Here is a 20619-nt window from a genome sequence, read left to right as displayed (position 1 = left end):
TTTCCATTTAATTTTATTTTAAGAAGGAGATTGGTATAGAAATAGTGGCGTACCGAAAGAGGGAAGGGGGTTGGGGAGGGGCAGATTCACCTCTGTGAGAAGTCTTGGGAGGGAGGAGGAGGAAGAGGGAGGATGGGATATGGAGAATGAGAGAGGGCTGGAGGAAGGAGAAATAAAAAGATATAATAAAGACAAGTAGATAAATAGAAATATAAGGAAAATTATGGGAATGAGAGAGGGAGGGTAAGAGGGGACAATAGAGAGATTGCGGACAGGCGTTCACTGCAAACGCCATACGGGTTACGGATTTCTGCATTTTGCGGTAGAACGTCATAGTCCCGTTCACATCCAAACTAGCCTCCTACACAGCCAGTTTGTGTCGGTCCTAACGCTCGTCGTTCCTAGTATGTTCGTGATAGCCGCATAGAGTCTGAACCAAGACTACGTGTAAACGCAATTGCAATCATGATGGCGCTATGCTGAGACAAATAATCTAAAGGTAATAGGAAGCACCCATTGATTCACCTTGGGTGCATCGAACCAGAGAAGATTATCTTCTTTCATCGAACTACTTTCCTCCGTATTGATATGCAAATACGACTGGCTGTATCTATAATGCTCTAAGCATTCAGTCCAGATTAGCGATATTTGAGTTTTGCGGGCTATTGAACCATGAGTATAGGCCTATGTTCACACGTGTATGATATTTGTCTAAATAATCTAAACAGAGTTTGGTGTTGGATGCCTAGGAAGTCTTGGTGTATATTATTCGAATAACAAGAAACAAACTCCATTATCATATAAATAATACCCTGTTTACTTTCTAAAGCAAAATGAAAATAGATAATATAATATGCCTAGTTCGATTACTACCCAGCAAACACAAATATATTACAGAAACCGTTAAATGTCGGGTTAAAGGTTATGTGAGGGTCAAGGGCATTAAAAGTTTTTATAACATTCAAAAAACCCTTTGTTCTAAACTTGCTGATAAACGTTCTAACACAATAGACACTTAAATAGGTTTGCCAAATGATATTTTACTGTAGCATTTCGAATTTTGGCTTAAAATGTTGTTGTATTATTTTTTCAGTATAACACGAGTTTCCATGATTTTTATATAAACATACATCGATATGTTATCAAAACGTTTTAACTAAAACCAAAAACATGTATGCATTATCATGTTTTAAAAACATTTTGGAGTTTGCTGAATATAGTATCCATAAGCAAAACACTTTGACAGCTGTTTAATGCACAATGAAAAAGCAAGGCGAAAAATAGCGTTGCACGAACTTCTGTTCCCCGTCCCAAACAGACAATTATACCGCATTTATGCCGTAACACGACACAATCTTGCCTACAACGCCTCTTCGCAAGCTGATTTTTGGACGGCATTTTCCACACACATATGAATAGGCAATCTGCCCGTTCGAATTCGCGTCGAAAAAAATCGAAATTTGTTCACTTCTTCTTGTCTATACGAGATCAAATTTTAACCCCAAAATGGATTTTATTACATGTCGGACTCTACTTGTTCTATTAGGATACTTTGATTCGTTTCATAACATGATAAACATAACATTTTTCTGCATTTTATAATGCGTTTTTTGTCATTTTGGAACGTCATTTTTGCTACCAACCGCAACGTAATCGCCTTACGGTAATTCCACGATTGACCAATTCACAATAGATTTCACCCTCTAGAGGGCATAATAACCGATTTTCGACTAATGTAGCTTGCCGTTCGCGTTCCCGTGTCACGTTTCACGTAAATTTCGCAATCTCTCTAGTGAGAGCGAGGGAGTGATAAAGTGTAGGCCTAGGAAAGAATAAGAACAGAGAAGGGAAAAGAAAGGAATGATGAATACATTTAATAATAATTATTTGGCCTATATAATAACTAAACACATAACAGCACTGGGCAGCCATTCGATGATGTCAATGCCTTTATTCGTTACGTAATTAAAACGCCCAGTCAGATGAATTTCACACCTACCAAACACAACTCACCCAATTTCGCAAACTGGACGTTGAATGTACACTCTCATGAATATTGATTGGCAACATTTTCCAATATGTCAGCGCTCTATTCGGAAACAATAGAACAATAGACCCTGCAGAGCGTTGGCCCACACCTACAAAAACACCCCACACACACCCGACAATGTTGAACGGCGAAATAAAGGAGGCTCAAAAGTCATGTTATTGTAATAGTATAAAATACTGCACACCGACACCGCCTGGCTAATAATTATTTGGTGCAGCAGTGACACTAAAATGAATACACGGGATCGATACACGTGAATTGCTATGCACGATTTTGATATCAGACGAAAATCTTCGTATACCGGGTATACGAAGATGATGAATATCTCCCGTAAATGATTTTTCTCAAGAAACCAGATGTGGTCTCATACACTTGAAAATACGTGTTGAACAGATATGATAGTCGCTAGAATGCGCTTTGAAAATTGGCCGTGCGCTTTGAACTCAAAATTTGACCAAAATATATCGCGTTGGTCCTGTAGCGTGTAGCGTGGTAACTAACTACTAGGCAGTATAAAAGTCGATGACCATTGACCTCAATGGGGTATACAAGCTTATTCACGCACAACCAAGATCAATTACCCGACTATTGTGTGTAGCCTTAGTCATGTCCCTCGACTAATTCTTCGTCTCAAAGAGCTTCAAAGGTCTGAACCAAATGGCCAATCGTGGCTGTGGATTCAACCTACCATGGCGATTTATGCCATGAAGATATAGGGTCGATGACACTGTGTACTGTTCCCATACACCATTTCACGCGAAGTTATGAATATCATATCCACATTGCTGGGACGAGGGTGCTTGACGCGACTGGATCCGTGTCTAACTTGTGACGTCATAACCGGCACTACCTTAGGATCGATTTTCAAAATATGCGCAGTCTCTTTAAGCTCCGTTTCTACAAGCATAACATCACTAAGTAAATATTGAATATCCGACATCCGTGAAACTTTTGGTTGTCAGAGCCCTGACCCAATTATTCTACAGTTAATGTGATGTTACCGCGTTGACGAGTACGTACATTTACATTGCCTTTGTATGTTAATGTTTATGTTCTTTAAAAATTTCGTCACAGGTATATTTAAAAGTGATAAAATGATAACCTACAAAAATAGTGATTGTCAAGAACGATAAATCTGTGTGATATTAGAGCATCAGGCTAATCATGAGTTTTACTGGTGTGTTAGAATTCAGGAATAAAGTTGATAATTATGTAAGCGAATAACCTTTATATGTGTCAAAATCAGAAATGTTGACAATACACCTGTCATAAAATATTAACATTGTGACACTAATCTGCAAGAAGTTCCCATTACTTTTTTGACATTTGTAATTTTTGTCAGGCATTGCCAAAATGTGGATATTTCAGAGAAGTAAATGTCAACAACTATGCAGTTTTATATAGTCCTTTTACGTTTATTTGTTGTTATTATTCAAGAAATTATTGTTTAATTATTAATTGTGGTTGTTGTTGATATGGTTTGAATTGATTTGACAACAATCATTTACTGATACATTTTGGTCGTATCTCTAAGAATGTTACAATTTTAATCCATTATTTCGACAGGGATATCGAAAATATTGTTTCATTCATTCATTTATTATTTCACTCATCAAATAATTGAATTGATGGATTCTTCAAAACCTAAACATCCTCGAAGGATGGTTCTATTTTTTCTAAAGGACCTGCCAGTTTCGGGAAATAGTTTAAATCACAACTTTAAGACACAGCCACCACAAACGTAACACCTCTCATGTCACTTACATCCACCTCTACACGTCCCACATGTTACTACATAAACACACCCCCCACCCACCCACACACCCAACAATGTTGAACGGCGAAAAAAGGAGGCTCAAAAATCATGTTATTCTAAAAGTATAAAATACTGTTCCCATATCATGATATACCATTTCACGCGAAGTTATGAATATCATATCCACATTGCTGGGACGAGGGTGCTTGACGCGACTGGATCCGTGTCTAACTTGTGACGTCATAACCACTACCTTAGGATCGATTTTCAAAATATGCGCAGTCTCTTTAAGCTCCGTTTCTACAAGCATAACATCACTAAGTAAATATTGAATATCCGACATCCGTGAATATTTTGGTTGTCAGAGCCCTGACCCAATTATTCTACAGTTAATGTGATGTTACCGCGTTGACGAGTACGTACATTTACATTGCCTTTGTATGTTAATGTTTATGTTCTTTAAAAAATTCGTTACAGGTATATTTAAAAGTGATAAAATGATAACCTACAAAAATAGTGATTGTCAGGAACGATAAATCTGTGTGATATTAGAGCATCAGGCTAATCATGAGTTTTACTGGTGTGTTAGAATTCAGGAATAAAGTTGATAATTATGTAAGCGAATAACCTATATATGTGTCAAAATCAGAAATGTTGACAATACACCTGTCATAAAATATTAACATTGTGACATTAATCTGCAAGAAGTTCCCATTACTTTTTTGACATTTAGAATTTTTGTCAGGCATTAACAAAATGTGGATATCAGAGAAGTAAATGTCAACAACTGTGCAGTTTTTTTATATTCCTTTCACATTTATTTGTTGTTATTATACAGGAAATTATTATTTAAATTTTTGTTGTTGTTGATATGGTTTGAACTGATTTGACAACAATCATTTACTAATATATTTTGGTCGTATCTCAAAGAATGATACAATTTTAGTCCATTTAACGACTAAAACAGGGATATCGAAAATATTGTTTCGTTAGTGGTGTGTAGCATAATATAGGCCAAGTTGCGTCTCCTGTTTTAAATTGACATGCCAAAATTCACCTGGTGGTCCAATTTCTATACATTCGAGCCATAGGCAATTCAAGAGGTATTGATAACAAGTGGCGACGCCAGGAATTTTTTTCCGGGGGGGGGTTGAGGGGGCAAAGTAAATTTTAGGGGGGGGCAAAATCAACAAATTTTGCGCAAAATTACCGCAAAAAGGTGAAATTTTCATAATTTTGGGTTTTTACTGGGGGGGCAACAGGGGGGCAAGAGTTCTGACTGGGGCCATTTTCCCCCACATGCCCCACGTGGCGCCGCCACTGTTGATAACATCCCGCTAAGTATAGGGAAAAGTGAAAAACACCATATCTTTGGATGCTCATAAATGGGAGGTGTCCCAGTGTTTTTAAGGCGGTGCCAATAATATCTAGGATAATTCAATACTTCACAAACAACAGAAACGATATTATACATGTTCATGAAACTTGGTTTATCATTATTTTACTCAGATAATGTCTGTTCAGTCGATTGGCGTCCTAATGTCGAACGAGAGTCGATATTCGCCAACTAGATTAATGTTGACAAAGAAATATACCTATCAATGACAATCAATGCTATTGAGGACCACTACATCCAGGAGGTGTAAATCATGGTAGTAAGCCACTTGCGAATTATATTGAATTCAATGTCGTGATTCACAAGTATTATTTTTGCTTCATATTCTTCAGACTTGGGACGACGCTTTTTTACAATGGGAGCCCTCACAGTGGAATGAAATAGACTTTCTCACATTACCCATCGAAGATATATGGAAACCTGATATTGTATTATATAACAAGTAAGTATTGTATTCATATCTAAACAAATCCAATTCTTGCATAGTATTAATATTTAGTGCGTCATTGTGTAGGGGTGCGTTTGTAAATACCTCCAAACGAGGACCTACACAGGGATACACACCATAAAACGAGGACACACCTCCAAACGAGGACTATGACTAGGATGACGTAAATGATGCAAAAATGCATATAAGATAGCATATAAGATAGGTCCTACATAGGGGGTATAGGACGGGTCACAGTTGGGTAGTAAGTTGTCTGGTGTGTCTGTGTGAGGTCCACGGTGTGTCGATTAAAAACGGGTGTATGAGTCCTCGGTTAGCTCCTCGTTAAATCGAGGTCCTCGTTTGGAGGTATTTACAAACAGGGGTGTGTGTATTTGAGGTGGTTTGTTTTCGAGGGTGGTGGTATGTTGGGTGTTTAAGTGTGTAGGGGTGCGTCTGTGTGTTCTGTAAGTGATCTTAAGCAAGCAACGCACACGATGCTCAAAAATGGCAATGCAATTGCATATGATGACGATTTACCACATCCAGTCAATTCCTTGTAGGATAAATCCAATATCACACTGGTTTACGCTCTATTTAATGTCTCTGATTGTTGACTAAAATTACCCTCATTATTTTGATACATTTCGTTATATTTATATATGCTTAAGTGGTCTGACATTTCTTACCGGCGTGTATTCTACTTGTTATTTTACGCCTCTAAGTCGATTTTCTTCTTCGTGGAATAAAGAATAACTCCACCAGGATGCAATGAAGTCATTTAATAAACAACCTGTCAATCTGTCGATTTATCAGCTGATGTCATAAACGCCCAGTTATGACGTCACGTGTCTATCGGCAAGTTAGATGTAGTCCAAGTAATAACCATTTCATCTGCCCTACAGGCAATAGAATACGAAATAAGTTGACTAAATGTATAACCATGGGGGAAATCCACACGGCTCACAATGTAATATGGTTTAATGTATTTCGTATTTTGTGTTCGTTATGGATTAGGGCTTGATTGATGGTTTTTTAGTAATCGTAATTATTTACGAACAGATTATGGATTCCAACCTATGCCCTATAAACTTAACCTACCCATGATACTCATAGGTTGGGTCATGAATTCAGCAATTAAAGTAGGCCACCATGCATGATCATAATGCACATGGTTTATTTTCATACCGTCTGATTATACTTTGATCATCACGATGGCGGGAATTATGGAGGGTTATTATGATGCTTTTAGTATAGACCAAGCAACATTTAATGAGATATTTGTCCGTTTTGTTCAGAATCAAGAAACTGAAAACGTATATTATCGCATACTGCAATATTAGAGATGCAATAGTACTGAAGCCAGACTCAATAACATTATTAAAGGTATTAATATCAATCCTCGGTGATGTGCGGTATGTACGCCAATTTAACATTAGGCTATAGTCGCCTGAAACAAATCGGTCCCACGTTATCAACGTTTTAGCTGAAAAAAGGGTAATAACTTATACCAGCATACTATGGCCAAAATGCTTCCAGCATAACACCTGTTACCAACCGTCAGCAAGCAATTGCCTCAGACGGAGGTCACTTTCTGGAAAGCTGGACTGTACAAGGTCATCTGATGTAACTAATTGCCTATCATGACACCTGTTACCAACTGTCAACATTTGACAACCAATTGCCTCAGGTGAAGGTCACTTTCTGGAAAGCTGGACTGTACAAGGTCATCTGATGTAACTGATTGCCTATCATGACACCTGTTACCAACTGTCAACATTTGATAACCAATTGCCTCAGGTGATGGTCACATTCTGGAAAGCTGGACTGTACAAGGTCATCTGATGTAACTGATTGCCTATCATGACACCTGTTACCAACTGTCAACATTTGATAACCAATTGCCTCAGACGAAGGTCACTTTCTGGAAAGCTGGACCGTACAAGGTCATCTGATGTAACTGATTACCCATCGAGGTCATATAACACTGGGCTGTATGACAAACTGGTCAAAGTGTCATCTCAGGGACATGGAACAAATTCCTATTGGAACTGCCATGAAGAATTACTTAAAACTTCAAGGGAAATGCAGCATAATGAAATTGATTACACCAGTGGATGAATCAAATCAAATGCTTTAAGAAGAAGGCTATTAAAAGCTTAAATGTTCATAAAGCATTCTGTTCCAGCTTCAATGACATCTCTGTCACATTCGAAGAGGTATTTATAGAGTGGTTTGATGTGACAGGTGCTCTGTTCAAATCTTAGCAAATCAAGCCTGTATTAATTGCAGATCTGTTTGCTCCATTGCATTCACACACACGTTCCTCCTCTGACAATGAATGGAATTTGTCCTGCGTAGCTGGAATGTATAACGCTCGTAAAAGATGCGTTAATAATAAGTATTACGGTATATGGCAACAAATACCAGCTATTTCAATCTACCAAAGGAAACATTAAACAAACATTTGAAACCTGTTTGATGGTGTGTTTTACAGTGTACACATTTTGCATTGCTGTGGTATTTTTTATATTCATCTGTTGCATGACAGATATTTTATTTCAAATAAATGGAAAGGGAAATTTAAACCATTTATTTATATGAAAAAAAGTCTGTATTTGACTTTTGACAGGTTTCAGTGATTTGACATGTTAAATCGAACGATAAGTTTCATAACCTAGCATCAATATCATCACATCGAGGCGCGGCGAGACCAATATAACCCTTTCTTCAAGGTTGTGCAATACAGACAGAGCTAACAGACGACAGGACTGAAAATGCAATTCTGTCTTTAATCAAGATCATATTGCATATCTATATTACACAACATGTTTCTAAAAGTTACAAACGTGCCAACATAGTCTCAGTATTTCGCAATATACATTTTTTTACATTTTGTGAAGAATTGTTGAATTTGGTGACTTAACTACTTGAACATGATGAAACATAGAGCTTCATGTATAATATGCAAAACACTAAACGTAACATGACGTACACAATTCAAGTTGCCAAAGCAATAAAGGTAACATTATTTACACAGCTCGCTTCCATCTTACAAATACTCATGTTTAAAGAACAAGATTCAGATTGCTGCATGGCATTTATCTGGTATCGCTGTATGTTCATGAGTACGGTTTTTTACTCCGAAAATGCCGGAAATGGGTGTACAGCGCGTTGGCATGGAACAATGTGCAATCACATGTAGACTTGGTAAAGAAACCCGATATTAAGCAGAGAATAGAATATGAAACTTAAGACGTGCTAGATCTGCTTCTAGCAGTTCTCCTAATAGCAAAAAATTGGAATTTCACTATTATCGTAAATGCCATGTTTTGTCCCTCGGGCACGTTGGGAAAACACCCCGCCATGTCCCGAAATGTTATCATTCATTCTGCTGTATAACTTACTCGGTGTAATATAGAATACAGAGGGGATTTAGCGGGCATAAGATGTTATGTGTTTAAGGAGTGTGTTTGCCAAAGATGTGCCTTGGCAAGCTGACTAGCTGGCTAGCAGATGTAAATGCACTTGTGTTAAGAATTATTGAGGCAGAGCAAAAGGTGGTGTCCGATTACATTTTAGGAATAAGTTGTTTTAGGTAATTACATGATATCTAGTATCAGTTTGCTATTTATAATAATGAAATGTAACCAGACTTACATTTTTACTTTCCCTATATGGGTCTGGGTATTTTGGGCACATTGCCAGCAATCATGTACCAGATCTGGTATCATGCAATAGACTCTGAACGATCATAGAATTTTTGGGGAAAGTTAAAGGGTACATTAGTCAGAATCAGGTACCAGTTCCAGATCTGTCTGGTATCATGCAATAGACCACAAACGATCTTAGAATGTTGTGAAGAGGCTAAAGGGCATGTTAGACTTCGACAATTGTCAGCAATTATGTACCAGATCTGGCATCAGGCAATAGACTCCAAACGATCTTAGAGTTCTGGAAAAACGTTAAAGACACATTGACCTTGACCATTGTTGACCATTGCCAGCAATCATGTAGCAGATCTGACATCATTCAATACACTCCACACAATCTTAGAATGTCTGGAAGAGTTTAAAGGGTACATGGATAATTGCTAGCAATCATGTACCAGATCTGGCATCATGTAGACTCCAAACTATTTTAGAATTATGAGAAAGCTCACAGGGCACACTGCGCCTCGACGATTGCCTGAAATAGGGATTTATATCTTCCTTACAGCGAAATAGAAGCACTGCATAGTATGGTCAACGATACTACTATATTCAAAATTGATGTTGTCACCTACCGTTAATGTTTGCGGTTGTGTTTTCTTATCGTACTTTATTAACATAATATTTTTTTCTCCTTCTTTCCGCAGTGCAAATGATAACTTAAATAATCTAATCAAGAACACCAAATGTGTTGTCAGGAGTAACGGAAGGTCACGTGGAAAGCACCCGCCATCATGATGAGCGCCTGTGAAATGAACCCTATGTTTTTCCCTTTTGATGTGCAGAACTGCACTCTTAAATTTGGCTCCTGGACTTACCATGGTATACAACTTAATCTTACAATAAATGAAACAAAAGCAACGACCACTTTTGTAACCACCGGGAATGGGACATGGTGAAGATACCAGCTAGAAGAGATATATCGTATTATAATTGCTGTGCCGAGCCTTATCCTACCGTAACTTATGATGTTATTTTGGCAAGACGTTCTCTTTTCTACATGTTCAATTTGGTGCTGCCATGTGTTATCATTGCCTCTATCGTATTACAGGTAAGAAGCTGCACCAATGACTTAAAGCCTTAATGTACGATTTCCGTCAAATTTTAATTTTGTTATTCTTTAATCAAAATGTTGAAAAAATATTAGTTATAACTGCCCGGAAGGGTTGCTGTCCATTTTAAGTTGAAACAAAAAGGTAAATTGAAAAAAAAACCCACTGGTTATTTTGACCATTTAACATGCAGTTCTATGGGAGGACATATCATAATTTTTTAAATTATGATAATATGTCGAACTTTGCTCTGTTGACCTACAAAGACAACACATTTGGCCGATTCCATTTAGGTGCAAGTTGGGACACGTGTAAACATTATATTATAAGATCGTACATTAAGGCTTTAAACATACACTACCAGACTTCAGGGTTACCTACAGTAACCGTGCGGGTACTCTATTGAGCACATAGTACACACACTGGTACTGGATTGGTACCGGACTCACAAAGACGTGCAGTGCGTACCTCTGGGGTCGAAAGCAATAGGAATCTGGTAGTGTATTCTTGCAATGTTATGTCGCTGTCCGTGATTATTCACGTTAGCATGGTTAGTATGTTTAAAGAGACTTTTAGTAACCCGTCGAGGATCATTTATTTTTTTCCGAAGTCGCCTAAAAATGGATCATAAATCGGGTAAATACTAAAAAATTAAACAAGAAAACTGAAAGGTTACATACGTCATTTGAGATCGCGTCACCTATTCGATTTGCATGGAATTCCTTATGCTCGGAAATAGAGAATTAAGCTTGGTCTTTCTTGACATGAAAAGGCAGTGTCTAGAGTATTTATCTGCAAGAGTTTAACCAAAGACAAATTACATGTAATGCATTTGCGTGTAACTTTTCTCTAAATGTCAGTTTAGTTGACGGCACACACATCTTCCCTTGCAATATTCCACTTACAATTATAAACTTCATGATAGTAGTTATGTGGACAATTTGGGTAGGTATAGCGCCCAGTTCTCGGTAGGAGTTACAGTATTCCTTCGGAATGGAAAATTTCATCGTACTTGCTAAAAGCTTTAATGACATCGTAAGTTTTCACTTGCAAAATTTGACAATCTGCACTCGAAACAAGTAAAAAATCGAACAGCCTCTGTCAAGATTTGATCACACATTACACAGATTGCCAATAAAAATACATGAGAATCATAAAGGTCAACAAACTTGATATCTAATAGACATTAGAGATCATGAATATGAATGAGTTGGATACTTTTAGGGACTTTTAGTATTCCGGTGAATGTGAATTGTTGGGCAAAATGTTGCACTGCACTTAATATGGAATAGCTTTTAAGAGCGGTTCCACGCTATATCAATATTTCCATTTCATATTTCCAAAGCTTTTTCTTTTCAGTTTTACTTTACTTGTAGCTTGGTGACTTTACATATGACTATATATTCGAAACAAAATATGTTATTTATCGCTACCATTGTCATTGCTTGTAAGATGAGATAAATAAATAAATAAATAAATAAATAAATAAATAAATAAATAAATAAATAAATAAATAAATAAATAAATAAATAAGTAAAATAAATAGATATGGCCAAAAGCTCAAATCCAGGTTTTTGAATGATCCTTTGTTTCCACACTGTTCTGAGACAGTCCTTGTAATGTAACATTTCAAGAAAATTATATGCGTACACAATTTCGTTATTTTGGTAACTTAATGTTCTATTCCGAAGCCGCGTGAGGGCGTTTGGTATATACATTTTTGGGCGAATATGTTGCCATTGATAGCGAACGTGTTTAAATTTGACATATTACATTGATACCATCATCATTATTTTCATCTAAACTAGCACAATATTTGAGGTTCTATTTGATTTTTAACGGTTCGGTATGGTTTGAATTAGCTTCTTGGTAATTTGAAAGCAAAGAATCTGTACAATTATCAAATCTTGTTCAAATACTCATATCATGCTAAGTATTAGAAATCAATGTCAGCCGTAAGAGAATGGCCGAAATACTGACGCATTAGATATCCAATAAAGCCAATATCCTCATAAGTGTCGGTCATAAGGGCTGACATTGCTACGAATACATGTACAATAGAAAGCGGCTTTTCACATTGTTACGTGAAACGTACGTGCTTCTATTTGCGCCAATATTGTTAAAGGATGCTACATAAGAGGACATTGCCCTTCTTTGTAAATAGCTTGTAAGTTTTCACTTGCAAAAATTGACAACCTGCACTCGAAACAAGTACAAAATCGAACAGCCTCTGTCAAGATTTTATCACACGTTACACAGATTGCCAATAAAAATACATGAGAATCATAAAGGTCAACAAACTTGATATCTAATAGAATCTAGGGATCATGAATATAAATGAGTTGGATATTTTAGTATTCCGGTGAATGGCAAAATGTTGCACTGCACTTAATACGGAATAATTTTTGAGAGCGGTACCACGCTATATCAATATTTCCATATTTTAAAAACTTTTTCTATTCAGTTTTACTATACTTGTAGCTTGGTAATTTTACTAAATTATGACTACATATTCGTAGCAAAATAAGTTATTTGTCGCTACCATTGTCATTGCTTTTACGATGAAATAAATAAATAAATAAATAAATAAATAAATAAATAAATAAATAAATAAATAAATAAATAAATAAATAACAAAATAAAATAAATAGATATGGCCTACAACTCAATTCCACATTTTTGAATGGTCCTTTGTTTTCAAACAAAACGTGTTGCGTTGATTCTGAGACAGTCCATGTAATCTAATATTCAAGAGAAATTATATGCGTACAAATTGCCCATATAATAATTTCGTTATTTTGGTAACTTAACGTTCTATTCCGAAGCCACGTGGGGCGTTTGGTTTATACTAGTCCTATATTTGCCTTGCAACGGTTCGGTGTGGTTTGGTAATTTGAAAGCAAAGAATCGTTACAATCAACCAAATTATCAAATCTGGTTGAAATACTCTTATCATGCTTAGAATTAGAAGTATTAGTAATCAATGTCAGCCGTAGGAGAATGACCGACATGCTGACGCATTAGATATCCAATAAAGCCAATATCCTCATAATTGTCGGTCATAAGGGCTGACATTGCTACGAATACGTGTACAATAGAAAGCGTCTTTTCACCTTGTTACGTGAAACGTACGTGCTTCTATTTGCGCCAATCTTGTTTAAGGATGCTACATACGAGGACATTGCCCTTCTTTGTAAGTAGTACGATGTTGAAAGCTTTTAAATTGCAAGCATCTATATCATAAATATACTGTATGACATTTTAAAATTACCATTGGTAATACTTCCTTATTGTAAAGAAAAGACAAGTATCTTGTTTACGAGTTAATATCTAACTACGATGATGTTCCTCCGTGGAATTGGGAAAAAGAAGAAAGAAATAAAACCGTATCTTAATATCTTTCAGAACAGTACTTTTGGTTGTGCTTCTTTAGACAATATTGACGTTCAAATTCGAACCATTAAGGTCATGATATGATACATTATTTTATACCATATCAACATCTTTTTTCAAAAGTCATTTCATCCACTATGTCTACCCGACTTTAATGGACGATATTCAGATTCACATTTTGTATTATAATTGCATCATATGGTTTGTAGATAAGTATCCTTGCCCTTTGCGAGTTACATCATGCAAGATAGACACGTGTCGTAAATCGGACTATGTTACTCGTAAGACCACTTGTACGTGACATTCTAGCCAAAACATGAGAGGAACAAGTTTAGAGAATTAAAATAGTTGAAAGGATAAATGGATAAAACGCATTGAAGGTTTGCCATTGGATAGTTTTCCCTAAATTTTAGGATAGCTAGTTACAGCTAATATTTTCTTGACATGAAGGAGGACTGCCTTGCCCATATTCATGTTACCATGCTCTGGTAATTAATCTATCAAATCCTTCATATCTTATTCCATCTGGTCACTCCTATGTTGATTATATATAGAATACAAGATTAAATATGAATGTTTTATTTTCTTTCAGGGTTTCTACCTACCATCAGGCGCAGGCGAAAAGGTAGCACTCACCATAACCATTCTGTTGTCACTTACTGTGTTCTTATTGCTCGTTGCTGATACTATGCCGCCTACTTCAGAAGTGCTTCCTTATCTTAGTAAGTACTAGTATAAGTATTCTTTGAAGTATATCTTATATTTCTAAGGTACACCTAGGCTTGTACTACGCCTCACGCCGGATTGAGTTCGTCTCGATCATTTGGTAATGCGATATACAACATAAGTATCCTTACAAGTTACACTAGTTTTAATCAACCTTTTCATATTATTACAAAAAACTGCAGTCTTCATTGAAGAAACCTTTGACTAGTAGTTGAGAAAATAGGAGGTAAAACCGATCTGGTCCCTAAGGTACCAGTATATCATAGAATGAACGAGGGGATAGCAAAGAACGTTTCGCTGAAGTGGATTTCTACTTGACCACCTTTGAAATATGAGTCGAGGTGAATCAACGGTGGAGAGCTATTCTCTTTTTTGTCGCCGCCTCCATGTCCGCTCTCTGATGTCCTTTGTTATTTACTTTGATTGCCATGCACATAATATTTGGGTTGTTTATTTCTTAAACTTATTTCGATTTTTATCAGTGAAAACTCATATTGAGAATTAGGATTGACTAAAGATTGACGGCTATGTAAAAACTTTAAAAACTCTTTTAATCTACCACATGTTTATCACCGCTCATAATTTCAAAACAAAGTAGGCAGATCTGTGAAAACGATTCATCTTTGGCCTCTGTACAACAAGAAACATGACTGGTAAAAAAGAGTAGCATATTCATTCATTCATTCATTCATTCATTCATTCATTCATTCATTCATTCATTCATTCATTCATTCAGATATTTTTTCTTACCTCATTTGATCTGTGCAAATAATCAAAAATGGCTTTGAAAAATGTCAACCCACACGGCCTCAGCTCACTTTACACGCCTAACACACTTTTATTTTGTTTTCTCTTACAGGTATATACTACGCTGTTATTATAGTATTAGTAGGTTTCTGCGCAGCCATGACTGTTGTCATCATCAATATACACCACAGAGGAGATAGTACCAAAGTACCTAAATGGTTACATAGTCTGATTCTAGTCAAAATGGCATGGGTATTAGGTGTCAGGGACAACATTTCTTTGTCTTCCAGACAAATGGAATTAGACGCAAAAGACAATGAGATTTCATGCCCGCCACCAATTGGAGTACTGAATCCAATATTTGAAGGTGATGATGCCATTGAGGACATTATGGACGGTAATGAGCCAGATAAAGCCATTACTTTGCGAGAAAGGCAGATGCAGGACTCACTAATTGAGCAATATATGGACAAAATAAGTAAGAACATAACTTTTATTTCAAAACGTCAAACAAACGCGACAGACAGTAACAAGTGTGCGCAAGAATGGAAAGAATTAGCCATGGTATTGGATCGATTTCTTATGATTCTTTTTCTTGGATTGTCAGTGTGTGTTACACTAATAACGCTTATGATGGCTGCATATCATGTCAAGATATAATGAAACGAACACATAATAATACGCCAACGAGTGATTTTATGTGTGTGTAATGTGTATATAATATTGAGGAGCCTATGGGTTCTTTATTGCTATGAAAAATCAGGTCGTGTTCTAGAGAAGCATTTGGTAAAGATCATAGTGTACATCCGGTTGGCGATCCGCTCTTTCAACTCTGACCCGGAAAGAAAACAAACCTATTTAGGCGTATACCGGGAATGAAGACTACACATCTTTAGTACAAACCGACGTTATGCCCGAGTTGCTCTCATTACAACATGTGCTATAAAGTAGAGTATTGAATCACACCCATTACATTAGTGTTTCGGGGTGAGAAGAACTATGATAATTATAGTTTTAAAATGGTGGCCTTCAAACGAGGGTGCATTCAACATGGCGTCAGATTGCATATTTGATCAAGATGGAAAATGTTCTGCAATATATCATGTTGAGGTATAAAATTCGTAATAATCAAAGATGCTATTTTGTCATGCCCACAATGAATGGTAATACATGTAGTTATTAAGAATACCAAAAAGACTGTGAAATACTCCACAGGGAGATTTTAACTTTTACCAAAATGATACCCTTACTATTTTTTTTCGAGGTCAATATGAACCCGGGATATGAACATTAAGGTGAAAAGTTTGAATCTCATAATTCTAAAGTCAAAGATTTATTGTTATGGTCGTGTATTAATGATATGTAACTTATCATATAAAAAATACATCTTTTTATAAGAAAATGAAAATAGATATTCAATTTTGGTAATAACGGTCAGGTCTATAATAATAGGCTCAGCTGTATCAAAAATGCAGTCTTGTATCAAAATGTTTCTTTTTCGCTCATAGATTTCTGTGTAATATACTTGATTCTTTTCCGGCTCTATGCAAGAATGTGTACATGTAAAATTAGTAGAAGTCGGCGTTATTTGTTAATAAAAGTATATATACCAAAGCCACCTACTACAATACTATATTCCGATATAAGTATATATTTTTACACCACAAAATCTCTACTCTATATGGGGTACCTTTAGTGATTTTACACAGGATAAGGGCATTTCCAAGCGTTCCCTGGATTAGCTTCAGAGTACCTTTGAAGTGAACATGGTTTGTGCCATGTTGTACTTAGAAAACCCACGGGTAGTTGATGCAAATGTGAACATCTGGGGATTCCTATTATATTTGCTATTGGTACCTCATAGAGAATGAGACTTGCTGTGTAAGTATGTGTTGCCGTGTCTATATGCCTGTGTCAAATAATGATACTTAATTGAATCTACGCTTGTTTTCAATTAATATTCATCGATTTTAAATAGTTATGTGTTGTTGCAAAATGGACCAAATTGTACGTTAAATATTTAAGCTTAATGAAAGAAATTTGAATAAAAAATGCCGGCTGAATTAATACTTACTGTATATTCAAGTTATATTTAAAAGTCAGAAGTAAATCTCTGTTTCCATCATCAGAGAACCGTATTGTTTCTTGTTACGCAGTGCTTAAACATAGAACTTCCGCAAAGGCCGCAAGTTGGATTTGTATCAGCTGTAAGAGATTGTAATTTTTAAATGTCAGCGTTGATGTTTTTTGGTAAAGTCTAATGAAAGTAATTCCCGGCAAACATGCACGATATTTATATCTGGTTGAGCATTGCAAATGCTTGTAAATCTTTCCAGATAGAGAACCAAATGCTTCCCTTTTCTTTTCAGGGTATTTGCTCCACCACAACGATCATGTTTATGTGTACGCTATTTGTGACCCAATCAAGTCAAATGAAGACATTGTCGTAAAAATAAATATTCAGATTTAAAGAAGTCGAAGTTATAGTTGGTAGTTAAACAATAAAGAACACGATTTGAATAGTAAATCAGCTCACAACTCAAAAATAACTTTGACGACATTGGTTCGGTGCAATTCTTTGATTTGGTTTTCGTAATTAGTTCGTTCGTCTCTTTGTCAACATACATTGCATTACTTTGTAGTTTCTGTATCTGAGCAGTATTATGCTTTCGTTTTGTAACTCAAACAAAAGACAAAGATACGAACAAAAACACTTAGCCGTTTTGGTATCGTTTAGCCGTTTTGGTATCGTTAATTGTCAATAAGCCTGTCAATCAAAGTTGTCAATCAATCCTCGTGATAGAGCAATAGAAAAATGGTCGGATTAGCCATTGCAATGCATTATAAATGATTTGAGCGGAACAACTGTCCTCATTTTGCTTTATCGGGTCACATTTTTTTTATAACATATGTCACTAAGGATTCCAAGTCTCTTATTCATTTCTTATGTGAAATGTAGTTTTTACTCCAAAAGATGAAACTTTCTTGGTACAATTAGCATGGACATAATAATTAAAGAAAAAGTTTGTATTTTTTGTCCGATTATTCATTCTGATTAAAATGATTTCTCGCCTTTATTTCTTACTCAAGTTTCTGAAACTTCAATAGAAAATGCAATTGAAGCTGTTATAGTTATGCTGACGACACATTCATCGTAATAGGTACTAGGTAATCGGTAATAGGTCCTCTGGTCCTTTGCAGGACTTCTGGCCGCCGTAAATACTCGGCGTCGTAAGTCTCAGGTGATATGGATGAGACAATAACATTACGGTTTGATGAAGTAAGAATTTTATTGTTCATGACAAAATTGATGTTGTGGCAAAATATATTTGAAGTGGAAGGCACTTGAATTATGTGAAATATAACACAGAAGGCAGTTTATGTTAATATCTGTTTTGTAAAAATACATACATACAGGCTACAGCAACCGTAAGTTGTACATGTCGTACGAGTTCAGATTCCAAAATACGCTTTCTGCCTTGCCCAAGGACCTCCCACTCTTCTCTCTTCTCTCCAATGGTCGTGCGGAAATATTGAACAACTGAACTTTAGTTGAGTCTACGAGAGACCGTAGGCCAACATGCTCGATGACTCCAAGGTCATTTGTTCGACATTTACGGTCATTGGGTTGTGCTGATCATGAGAGACGAAAACTTAGAGAGCCTTAGACAAGGCTAGCATCAACTATAAATTCAATCAAATGGATCCTTCAAACGTTGATGGCGTTTTGGCTAACTCCAATCAGGCCGGAATTAGCGAAGCGGAAAACTAAAGTAAAGGATTTTAATTACATTTTTACAGTATTTGAAGTTAATTTTCATAAAGTTAATTTTATGATAATTTTAATCTGCCTAATTAAAGTTGATTACATTTTTTGAAAAATTAATATGAGCTCTAATTCTGCAGATTGAAATTAGCAAAGCGCTAAACGTAAATTGCTTATATTCTTGTACTTGTACTACATACGTCCCACTTTGCAGTTAGATAGTCCTTACAGTTACCTAGCAAATTAAATTTGCATACTGTAAAAATATTATTAAAATCTTTCCTCTCGCTTTCAGTTTTCCCGCTTTGCTCATTCCGGTCTGAACTAAAACGCTATCAACGGCAGGAAGGGCCAATCATAAAAAATACTTTATATGGCTAGACTTTTAATCGTGATCGTGTAAGATACGATTTTCTTTTCAAATAATGGTTTACAGTTTTGACTTCGGTTAAAAATCAGCGGCGCATTGAGTATGCAACCATGTTTGTTACATACTTAGTCCGGATAAGTATAGAAACAACTAGACTAGGTCATAGGTCAGGAATAACCGAAAATAGCTCCACAGAGTTACATAGTTGTAATATACAAAAGTAAAAGCAGATTTGTAAACTGTAATAAATATACACGTGGTTGTACATTTTATGTTATTTTTATCTTTCAAATCAGGGCAGGTCCCTTGTATTGTAACTTCTATCCAGTTATGTGTTTATTGTATAAATACATGTATAGATAATGATTATTGTTGAAATGACACTATTGACCAGACTATTACATTAGGTTATTACAAATCGTAATGTCATGTCGAATGACTCTAGTTGTGTGGTAGATTATCTTGCTTTACCAAGACAGGTCTTTCTTGCTATAATTCTTCTAATATAATTATTATTATTCATATGCTTACATGTGCCATTTTATTTTGAACTGTATTTCCTAGAATGATATATTAAATACGATTTTAATATTCTTTTTATATCTAAAGCGTGAAGTGCTAAAGAGTCAGGTTGGCGCGTGTCAGTCCAATACAAAACTCACCGGTTTTTTGTGTCCTTCCTCAGATATAGTTACTGTCCAATTTAAACTTGTGTGCGGCAATAATGTTAAAGCTATGCGACCATGTCCTTACTAAGTGGCGATGATGCCTGGTTAAGTCTAGATTTGTTTATGTGCACTTCTCGTCATCATGTAACTCCCATGCAGTATTCATCAAACTCTGACTGAGGCACCACATCGAATTTGGTCCTATAGAGCTATCTGTGCCCGGTGAGGTACCGATGCCTCTTAACATCACATCCTGGAGATGTAATAAATTGTGTTAAGCATAATAATTAACATTTGCATACTGTTATTGTTTTTCATTTAAATAAAAACGAAAGCACTGTGCAAATGTTCAGGGTACGATAAAAAAAAGCCATCGGTACTTATCGGGCACCAATAGCGCTATAGGACCAAATTGTAGACGCATGTGGACCCCAAAATCGAGGTTCTTCGCGCATATATGGCGGAACGGTGCAATGGGCGAATAAGTCATTTCAAGTCTGTGGTTCTGCATAACAATACTTTTATTTCCCGGTTTTGGTTTCTCTATTGGATTCTAAG

The 20619-nt window shown here is 36.1% G+C and overlaps 1 protein-coding gene across 1 annotated transcript in view; it reads left to right on the top strand.

Moving 5' to 3' along the window:
* Nucleotides 1–18380, top strand: part of LOC140158795 (neuronal acetylcholine receptor subunit alpha-10-like) — a 169138-nt gene extending 150758 nt beyond the window's left edge. Inside the window, 6 exon segments of the mRNA XM_072182013.1 lie at nucleotides 5535–5644; nucleotides 9987–10045; nucleotides 10048–10203; nucleotides 10206–10390; nucleotides 14377–14506; nucleotides 15370–18380. Of these exon segments, the coding sequence (XP_072038114.1) occupies nucleotides 5535–5644; nucleotides 9987–10045; nucleotides 10048–10203; nucleotides 10206–10390; nucleotides 14377–14506; nucleotides 15370–15917 (1188 nt within the window). The 3' untranslated portion in view covers nucleotides 15918–18380.
* The last annotated feature ends 2239 nt before the right edge of the window (nucleotides 18381–20619 follow it).

Source organism: Amphiura filiformis, chromosome 8 (assembly GCF_039555335.1).
Source record: "Amphiura filiformis chromosome 8, Afil_fr2py, whole genome shotgun sequence".
Classification (NCBI taxonomy): Eukaryota; Metazoa; Echinodermata; class Ophiuroidea; order Amphilepidida; family Amphiuridae; genus Amphiura; species Amphiura filiformis.
This window is presented reverse-complemented; position numbering and strand designations above follow the sequence as displayed.